Source organism: Sprattus sprattus, assembly GCF_963457725.1.
Source record: "Sprattus sprattus genome assembly, chromosome: 10".
Lineage (NCBI taxonomy): Eukaryota > Metazoa > Chordata > Actinopteri > Clupeiformes > Clupeidae > Sprattus > Sprattus sprattus.
This window is the reverse complement of record NC_137908.1, coordinates 20483501-20494528: the sequence shown is the minus strand read 5'-3', so window position 1 is coordinate 20494528 and position 11028 is coordinate 20483501. Positions and strand designations below refer to the sequence as shown.

At 41.8% G+C, this 11028-nt stretch overlaps 1 protein-coding gene across 1 annotated transcript; it reads left to right on the top strand.

Moving 5' to 3' along the window:
* The first annotated feature begins 1064 nt into the window (after positions 1–1064).
* On the top strand, positions 1065–5213 carry cnbpb (CCHC-type zinc finger, nucleic acid binding protein b). The gene is made up of 5 exons (XM_080845843.1): positions 1065–1160; positions 2525–2649; positions 2751–2816; positions 3488–3686; positions 4053–5213. Exons 2-5 carry the CDS (start codon positions 2547–2549, stop codon positions 4168–4170), a joined length of 486 nt encoding a protein of 161 aa, XP_080701969.1. The 5' UTR covers positions 1065–1160; positions 2525–2546; the 3' UTR covers positions 4171–5213.
* Positions 5214–11028: the final 5815 nt, after the last annotated feature.

The following is an 11028-nucleotide window of genomic DNA, read 5'->3' as shown; positions in this document are numbered from 1 at the left end:
TCTATTAAAACCAGATCACATACCTTAGCCAAAAGACACTTGTGAATCTACTAGTTCTAGAAATATTTTCCCCATATCTGACCTACTGAGCAGTTTTGTTGTGGATGCATTAATTGTAGGCCACTCAATTTCCTTTTTTTTTTTTTTTTAAACAAAGATAAATGTTTCATTAAAGGGTATTAACTACTCCTCATTCTTCACAAGAAGAGGTGCTGATGGGAAATAACAAATTGAAATTGTACAATATTTTGTGTGTGCATATATATAGGCCTGATAATCAATTGACATATGAATCAATATTGAAGATCAAGTAATTTTACATTGTAATGATGTTGTGACAGTGTGCTTTTTCAAGGAATGGCACTGAAGTATGGTCCACCTTAACAGCTAAAGATGACTACACTCCTCAAATGTAGGCTATTGATCTGGTGTTCTGGGAGTGGGTTGGTCAGATATTCTGCTCAATCAGTAAAACGACTCCACTGTAAAAGCCCAGACACACAGTGGGAGTCTCTCTCTCTCCCTGCCTCCTTCCACAGCCATATGGTGAATCTGATTTTTGATACAAGTTTGAGTACATGCAAGGACTAATTAAACCGCAGTTCGTATCAGCACTATGCATCAGAGGATTACCTTTTGTTTGTAGCCTATTTTCTAGGGTGATAATGTCTAGATTACATAATATAATGATGCTGATAAAGCACTTTGCCTGCTATGAGGGTCTGTGTTAACTCTTGCCTGTCCCTTAAAGATTTGGTGATATTTTCGACAACAGCCTTGGTTTCAATTATGTGTTCCTCATCTCATAAAACACAACGTAGTAAAAGACAGGTCATCTTTCGTTTTTGTTATCTTGTCTGTAGTAACCTGTAAGCCTACTAATAAAGAACACTTGGGCAAAGGGGGAGGCAAAACTTCTAGCCTAAAGACATTGCTTCAGTGTTATCCACATTCATTGCTGAGTTTGATATTGTGATACAACGATTTCCAAAGGTGGTGTTTGCAAGCTGCCTTTGACTATAGGTTCCTGAAAATATCGAGCCGTGTGCAAAGGAGAGCAGGGCGGAGGAGGGGGTTTGGCCAGCGGAGGTCCGTGCGCAAACCGCGTGTGGCGCAGCGGAGAGAGGAGGAACCGAAAATAAACAGCAGCGAGAGCCGAGGTGAGTGGCTTTAAAGGACACAAATATGAAAATAATCACGGTTAATACGATGTGTTGTATTAGCCCTGTGTCAGAGGGGGTCTCTGCTCTCGTGATATTCCAAAGAAACGTGGATGCAAATCGAACTGTTGTGGTGGAATTTGTTGAAAAGGTAAACAAGCAGAAATTTCTGACGGCGTACTTTGGCCTACTGCGTCAGGCTCCGCGCGGGAAAGTCGCTGGATTTAATTAATTATATGCTATATGTAGATGTTGTTTTCAGACGGAAATAAACTTGATGCTGATTCGAAGTACGATATCGGGAGATTATAGTAATCGCCGTCGTGGGACTGTTTGTTGGGGTCTTCCGAAATATTGAGGGTCCGTGCAAGTACCGAGGCCGCAGGCGTGGGTGGGCGGCGCGGAGAATGTTCCAATGGAACTGCAGGAACCCAGCATGGGGCAGATGAAACTGGTGAGTCGACGGAGGAAGATTTGGAGAGAGAAAGTCTGTGGGGGTGAAGTTTATGATGTGTGGTGCCTCTAAATTAGTAGACCGTAAGTAGAAATGGAAAGTAGTGCTTCTGTGCGTAGTGGGTGTATCATCCAGTCTCAAGTCCTATGGCCTTGCCCCCTTAGCCTCCTTAGCCAACCTGCTAAAACACATGTTGCCATTGTTGCTGTTGGCCAATGTGCTTTCAACATACTTTAGAATTCGTACGTGGTGTATATTCTCGGGAGTAGGACAGCCGCATAATGTCATCATTTATGTCGGCATCTAGCTACCTATTGTTGAATGTGTGTACATTGCAATACTACTGTTGTGTGTTAAAAGTGATGTTAGTCGTGCGGAGACGTCGATGGTGAGCTTGATGGATAGAAACTGGTTTCAGAGTGCAGCTAATGTCTTATGAGTCAGTTTATGATTTAACCGTTTAATACTTCATATTAACAATCATCACCTGTATCACTTTGTCACTGTATCACTTTGGAAAAGTCAATAAAGGGTTTCACATAATCAATGATCATCATTCTGTAAACAAATGTTGGCCTTTGTTTATTTTACAATATTAAGGTCTGGTTCCCGTTCACTTATATCATTGGTTAAAAAAAAAAAAGTGTTTCAGTGGATCTTCACACCTAGGTAACATCTAAAATGGCCATAGCACTTATATGAGAAATCTTCTTAATGTTCAGATGACTTTGAACACCTCTTGGGAATTTAATTTGGAAGATCATCAGTCAGCAGTGTATCCTTCTCCTCTTCCCTTCAAGGAAACTTGGCATCCCCTCTTAAAGAATCCATTGGAGAAAAAAAAACAAGTTAGTGGTAGATGATGTGAGGGGAAGAAACTAATGCTTGCGTGTCTGTCTCTCCTCTGTAGTTGCAGGTTGCAGATTGAGGTGATGAGCAGCAACGAGTGCTTTGGGTGCGGCCGCACAGGCCACTGGATCAAGAACTGTCCCAATGCTGGACGCGGGCGCAGCAAGGGCCGTGGCCGTGGCAAAGGTGAGGGAGCCTGAGGTCCTCTGACCAACCTACGGCCATTGTAGCATGTTGTTGTTTTCTTGATTTTGAAGTAACCGCTCTTCATTTTTCCTCCTCCATAGATCTGTTCTGCTACCGTTGTGGAGAGCCAGGCCACGTGGCCAGGGATTGTGAGCGGACCGAGGATGGTGAGTTGGACTTGTTGAAGTCACACCAATCTTTAGTGAACAGGCTCATACAAGGGTGGCATATTCCACACCACTCAGATGGCTTGGGTAGGAGCCAGTTCAGCTGGTACGGCCTATTTAATCCCAATGGAAGCACATTAATGAACTGGGGTGTCAGGTAAATTGAATTTATGTCCTAGAAAGTGTTTGTAAAACAGGAGAATGTGTGAATAGTTACTTGAGGTTGCTCTAGATGTTTATCAGTAGATCTAATGATTTACCTTCTACACTTGCTCCAACAAACTGCCATTAGACTGCCTGTGTCATCACGTCTGTCCACCATAAGGCGTTGGTCAAGTTTGTAGGAGTTACCTCGAAACTATTCCATATTCATTTAGATTTAAAATATGCGTATGAAATCCAAAACTTTGGAATGCAATTTTGTTTTAATTTTATTTGTATAATTGATTGTTGTAACTGTAACATAAGGCTTTTCACCATTGTATGTCTGTTCAATGCATAGCAACAATGTGTTATGAAGTGGAGGTAGCTTTCCTCTGTAGTTGCAGGTTGCAGATTGAAGTGATGAGCAGCAACCGGTGCTTTGGGTGCGGCCAAATTGCCATATTTGTATAATTTTCCTCTACATGCTCACTCTAAAATGTAACTAAACAGGCTTTCCCCTTGACCAGCATGCTACAACTGTGGCAGGAGTGGTCACATCTCCAGAGATTGCAAGGAGCCCAAGAAGGAACGTGAGCAGTGCTGCTACAACTGTGGCAAGGCAGGCCACATGGCACGTGACTGTGACCATGCCAACGAGCAGAAGTGCTATTCCTGTGGGGGCTTTGGTCACATCCAGAAAGGCTGTGAAAAAGTCAAGTGCTACAGGTACGTGGGTGTGAATCCCTACATTTACCTCTCCCATAAATGTACTCATAGTCTTTTATTTAGAGGTTATTTTAGACTTATTAATAGATACAAATGTTCTACTAGAAGTCTAGAAATGCAGTCATATGTAATATTAATGTGTTAACAAGGGTGCATAGAAGTCAAGTCATATAACAGAAGAAAGTTAATTCTATTCATTATGAAGCTTCTTCAATTTGCAGCCTTTTATTTAAATGCCTTTGTTCCCCACCAACACTGTAGGTTTGACCTGGATGTTAATGTTTAGAACTCTCCATTTTGTTTGAGTCATTGCAGCCAGTGAGTAAACTGACCCAGCGTCTCTCTCTCTCTCTCTCTTTCCCTCAGGTGTGGAGAGATCGGCCATGTGGCCGTCCAGTGCAGCAAGGCAAGCGAGGTGAACTGCTACAACTGCGGCAAGGCTGGCCATTTGGCGAAAGAATGCACCATCGAAGCCACTGCCTAATTCCCGTTCCCTTGTCGCCCCTCCTTTTTCAGATTGATGGTTGTATTATTTTCTCTGAAATCCTCTTCACTGGCCAAAGGTTGGCAGATAGAGGCTAGTCCCAGGCCAGTGAGCTCTTGACATGTTAAAAGGAGGAAAGGGGTGGGAAAGGAAAAAAAAAAAAAGAAGAATTTTCCACTTTCTGCATTTAATACAAAAAATGTTTATGTTTAGTTTGGTAGAGGTGTTGTGTATAATGCTTTGTTAAAGAACCCCCTTTCCATGCCACTGGTGACCAGGGAGGAGTGAGTGCGAGTGGGAAGCAGCAGCAGCGGCAGCATCATGTCAGGTTGGGCTCCGGACTCGTGGAACTAGGCCTCTGCAAGAGGAGTAGAGAAACGTAAGGAGGGAGGGAGGAAAAAAAAAAAACAATATCATGGAAGTTTGAGCTTCCGTAAATGAATTGCTTTTTTGTTGTGTAGTGAACGTGAGTGAGTTATGGTGTAATGACCTGGAGCAAGCAGCACATGTCACAATGGTCAGATCTATCCGCGTCCGACCAGCAGTACGCAGCTAAGTGGAGAAACACGATAAATGAAATACTACAACTGATCAACCCGTTTACAGCGCAGTCTGGAAAAAAAAAAAGTGAAACACACAAGCTATGTCAGAAAAGGATGCATTGTCTTTTTTTGTTGTTTATTTTCTCCGTGATGTGTCAGCTAGTAACTATGTGGTGTGGCTGACCGTAAAAAGGAAAATCTGACTTGAGGTCTCCAGAGCGCAATGCCATTTAGGTCATTTTACCCATGGGAAAATACTGAAAAAAGAAAAAAAAACTTAAAACAGAAAGGAGAAAAGGTAGAATTTGGAGCTGGAGAAAGGAGAATGTTTTCACAGAATCAAAATGTTATTTTTGTACAATATCACTTAGACTACTGTAAAAAATATCATTTGCTTGTACTCAGTTTTTAAGTCGGAAGGTTATTGCAACAGAAGTAGAGATGAACATAGAGATGTAATTTTAAACTATCAATAAAGCTGGAGGAGGAAGGGGAGTATGACTGAAGTTTCATTCCTGACTTGTCTTATTTCCTTTTCCACAATTTCATCATGTTTATTCAACCTGGTTTCAAGTGCACCAGGCCAACATTTATTTTTAACCACTGGTAAGAAATGTTTAACGGACAACCCATCTAATGTCTCCCATGGTTGTGTTTTTTTATATTGCCAGCACAGAAATATTCCTTTATTATTTATTAATAATATGCAATTGTGACCGCACTGGAAATTATACTGAATTATCCCTTTGAAGTGCTTGGGCTTAAAGTTGTATATGTGCTCTGTGCTGAACAGAGGTTGGGTTATAACAGAGGCCAAAGGAACTCTCTTTTGAGAGCTGAGATCAGGTTCAGAGCCAGGCCTCCCTGGTGATGCTAGCAGTACAAATTTAGCAGGCCTATTAAAAGGCCTTGCACAAGCTTGCTGATATTCCTTGTGTGAGGTAGGTGGACACAATTGTGAATACGCCCTCAAATTCAGCTAGATAAAGTACTTACTTGGCAGCAAAAAAATATGTATGGTGGCCATTTAGAATTTTGATCAAGCAATTTATGTCTCAAGCATTTAAATGGCACTTACATTTGCAATATACATTCATTAGTGACATAGATCTACTGAGGTCCATACTAATAAAAGGTCACCATAGAACTCAAAATAAAGGTTGTCTTTGCAGTGTGCATCCATGGCGATGTGAAGATAAGCACTTATGCTGTTGATGAAATATCAGGTCAACGACAGTGTAAATGCAGGTAAGGAGACACTGTCATCTGACAGCTGGCTCTCGAGGGACCAGCGGTATTGTGGATGGTGAACTCACTGGTGGTGTTAATTTCATCAGTGAATTATTCAATGCTATACTGTAGCAACTGTTGTTCATACCAAGCAGTGCAAGTGTCATCTTAGATATGCATTATGATGCTGTAATTTATTGTAAAGCAAATCCGACATAAACTACTCTTAGTTCAACATGGACGAAGATACAGCAGCGGATTAGTTGGTATTTCACTGAAAAAGTATGATCCCGAAATATCCCAATATTTCATCTGTTTTGAAAGGTTTACCACCTATGCAGCAGGCAAACAGTTGCAATCAAATTCAAAAGTGATGTCAGCTACAATAGATAATGGGAAATTGATTCACTGGTCTGTAACTGGAGCCTTCAGCTCCTGGTCATGAATAGGGTCCAGGTTTTCAACACTGGGCAGACAGACCTGCCCACCAGCAGACAAACACTGCACCAGTGGAAGCAAGGGGGCATAGGGATGACAGCACTGAACCTGCTGCAGGTAGGAATAGCTGTTTTCACATTATTTATTTGAAGGATGAAAAAACAAATAGGCAGGAAACAAAACTCTATTACGTACTGGAACCCTTATTATATGATTCGTTTTGTACAGTTAGATAATTTTTGAATAATACTGAGTTACTTCTTTGAGTTTTTAAAATATCTGTGAAGAGCCAGGCTTCAGCACTCTAGGAGTGGGCATAACACTCTGTTCTGTGATGGGCCGCAGATGCAGGAATCAAATGCAGTGGGAAAGGTTGGAGATGACATGGAGGAGATGTACAGCATTAGCTCTGTCAGTCCATGTCCTATAGAGGAGTCTCAGCCTAATGGAGTCATCGGAGCGGGAGAGACCACCACCAAGCTGCCAGCATGTCTCTCCCAGGAGAACCTAAACAACTTACCTCTTCACATCTCGCCTTTAGAGGCCATCCGAGAGCTGGACGAGGCTGAGGAGGCTTTGTCTGGTCTGCGCAGTCCAGGAGATGGTGCGGTGAGGGCTAAAGATCAGTTTGTGACCAAGGAGTCGCCACTACATTACACAGAGAGGGACACAGATGAACTGGCTTTCGAGGAAAGTGAAGAAGACGATGCTCCCAGGTCGGTTATAGTGAAGACCTTAAGATCCATAATAACAAGTGAGGACAGGGTCAACCTGGAAACTCCACAGACAGAAACCTGTAGTTCCCCTCATGATATCTCGGATCTAGGTTGCCTTCGAGATGATTCACAAGAACATAGCTTGCAGAAATGTCTTGGATCAGGAGGGATGAACAAAGGAACGCTGGGAACCAACTCCACATTAGAACGGACAATTGTTATCGCTGTATCTGAACTGACTGACACTGGATCATCTGTTACCTCTCTACTGGACCTGAAGGAGAAATGCATGCACACAAACATGGGTGTTTCAGGGAGCGGTGAGCTAAGGAACTCTACAGGTAGCATATCTGATTTAGAGGAGAATACACCTGTGGACCAAATCCAAGGTGATGTGTGCAGCAACAAAAAAGATTCTACAACAGAGGCATGTAACAATACTCTCATTGACATCCTCACTGCATGTAAAACCAAAGTGGAGCATCTGGAACTGCTCAAATGCTCCTCTTTTGAGCTGACAATTCAGGTAACCAATGCACAATTTAGACACATCATAGGCTATTAAGTTGCTTCAGTATACCAAAGTCAACAACCTTTGACACGATTCTCTGTATACCACAGCCAAGATTTTTTTCCAGCTGTAAAAAAAAGTTTCTACTTGTGATTATGGTCAACATTTGAGATTTGCTGAAAATACTTGTCTCAGGTTAGCTATGACTTCTAAATATAAATCATGCACAGAACCACAAGCACGTTAAAGATGTGTGGACTAGCATTTGTGTTGTGTTGGTATGGACGCAACACGGCCCTCTTTTTATATCCGGTTAAGTCACATGAAACTCGCTGTAGAACATTTTCACTTCACTTAGACCCTTTCAAGACATTTTGAGAAGAATGACATATATAGCATACAGTCCTGCCTTCCCTGACATGTCTCTCCCTCCCCCCACTCCAAGCTCCAGTCTGCGCAGGCGCTGTCGGCCCATCTCCAGCAGCAGGTGGTGGGGCTAGAGCAGGAGCGCTGCAGCCGGCAGGAGGAGATGCAGGGGCTCCAGGAGCAGCTGCAGGAGGCGCAGAGAGCCCTGCAGGAGAAGAGCACACAGACAGCCCGCATTAGTGAGGAGCTGCGGCTGCTTCACTTGCAGCTGGAGAAGAGGCAGAGCGCCTCAGGGTTCTCTAAGGTGCAGGAGCCCCCTAATGGCCATGCACACACACTGTCTGCTGGGCCTGACCATGACACCTCGCGCGTATGCACACTGCTCTGATAGTGCTGAGACTCTTGGATTGAGATTCATTTGTCTGAGGTATAAAAAGTAATTTGTTACATTGAATGAAGGCCCTTCGATCCTAATTTTTTAAGCTTTAAATCGTGTGTGCCACATATGAGAATCTGATCAAACAACGGCTCATTAACCTAGGGTGGACACTCCATCGAGTGTATGTTTGTGTATGGAATGGTCAGTTTGGCTTTATCTTACATGTCTTTGGTAAGATCAAGTTCAGTGTGGGAAACAAAAAGGATTATGCATGAAGTGGATCTGTAGGCAACTGAGTGCAGTCTTAGTCTTCCATGGATGTCATAAAGTATAAGCTAAAGCTTTATGTGTGATTGTGTTTAAAGTAAGCTGATGTATAGAATGGAGCACTTAAAGTTTTAACAGTTATTGTATAGCATTTCATACAGCTACATGATCATACAGTGTGCATTGTATATTGCAAGTATATTTCAACCATTGTATTAACAACGGCATAAAAGTCTTTATAATTTCTCTGGCACTTCTACCTTCACTTTCAGCAATGAAATCTTTCATATTCACTCTGTGAAAGAGACATAATTAACCTCTATGCATGATATGCAGTTTATACTCAATTGAAAGCCTCAAGTTCATTTGGTGTTTCAGCATAAGATGATCCTCTCTCAGCTCTCATTAATACTGAATGGTGGAACATTAGTGGGCTTCAGGGGGCCAAGCGCTCCACACTCCTCCAGAGAGACAGGCATCATCACAACCTCCTGCCCCACCGTGGGGCATTACTCCTTTCATCACTCTCCTTCCACTGGGTCTGCTGTTTAGCCGCAGTAAGCACAATGTCCATGAAATATTCATACGTGCAAAATTACAATATAGGTCACGGGGGAACTAAATGCTCACTTTACACCAGAGCAGCAAGAGGATGCCTTCATGGTCTAAGAGATACTCCAGATTCCTCATGGAGTTGTAACAGCTGAGCTGATGGTGAGTGTACTGAATCCTGGTTTGTGGTCCATTTAAGAGTTGTTTCAGAAACATTGAAACTATGTTAATTTAACTCTTCATTAGGTTACAGCATGCAGTTCATGCAGTAAAGGGTACAAAATAGTTATTTATAAACGCAAGTTTGTTGCATAATGATGGTGAAGTTCCTCGGTTTTAACACAGGACACAGGAAAATTGTGACAAATGACTGTGGCAAATGAAATACTGTGGACCTATGTATGAGCAAATTACTCACTATGTGCAGCCCAACATTTGGTAAAATGTGGCTAATGCTGTAACTATGAACTAATATGACCTATTGCTGAAGAGGAAAACATTTTGATATTGAAGAAAATGAAGAGGCCTTACAACTGTGAAATGGCTCTCTAAACCAAAGAGAAAACATGTCTTACTAGATCAAACACCCTAATCTGCCACATGAATCTTTAAGACAGGTCTTGAAGTTATCTGACCAAACAGTTTTGGAATTGTGAATTGATTATTTTCTCTCCAGATACAAGCCAAGAAGATGTCTTGAAAAAATATAATAAATTCAATGCAATTCAATTGAATTCATATAGTTCCAGCAACAACTGAGATTCTGTCTAGGCACTTGGCCCTGCAGAGCAAGAACTACGGCGACTGGGGCCAGGAAACACTCCTTTTTAACAAAAAGAAAACTTGAGCAGAACCACAAATTGGTCACATGAGTTGTAGAACAGCTAAGTGGGCATACAGTGTCCCCAGGTTACTATTATCAGGGTTAGCAGAACAATAAAGCAATGAAGTCAACACACACAAACACACACACACACACACACACAGACACACACAGACACACACACACACACACACAGACACACACACACACACACACACACACACACACACACACACACACACACACACACATATAGTGTCCCCAGGTTACTATTTTAAGGCTAAGCAGAAAAATGCAGCAGACAAATATGTCAATGATGGCATTTGTTTTAATTACGGGTAAATAGGTTGGTATACAGTATATATTATAAGCAGAGTAGAATTTATGCATAATAGTTTGGTGGGAATGGACAGCTGTAAGCAGAGGGTTTCTGCAGGTAGATGACAAGTGTGAGAGTAGTCAGGAGTAGGAGGGAAAGAAAACGGACAAAGTGAGTGGACAGAGCTAAGTTGCCTTATATGTGTATGTGTAAGTATAAGTCATAGGTAAATATATATACTATAAAGACATGTCACATTTGTTTCTTCACTCCAAGTAAATGTAGATTAGCTCTGTGGTGGTGGAGGAGGGATAATGAGACCTTTGTGGGATAGCCAAACAGCCACTTTGTTTGACTGTGTTTGGAACTTTAGGCTCTACTTAGGATACTTTTTAACTGGATTGCATCTAATGGGTTTAGGGAGTTCTTTACTAAGCTTATTTACCTCCTCATTATGCGCAAACAAATCAGAATGACAGATATCTACTCATTCTAGTGGTGTGGTATGAGACAAAGGCTTCCCTGGAACCATAAAGATTATTATTGATTAAATAGTGGTATTAAATAGTATGTTATATTTTTTAAGCTTTGTATTTATGTACCATTTATTTAAATATAATTATGAATTGTTTTCCTTTGATTACTCTGGTTACGTTGACCACAAAGGAAAAAGTCATTGTAGTGTAATGTACCTATTGTTCCAAGCCTGCAATGC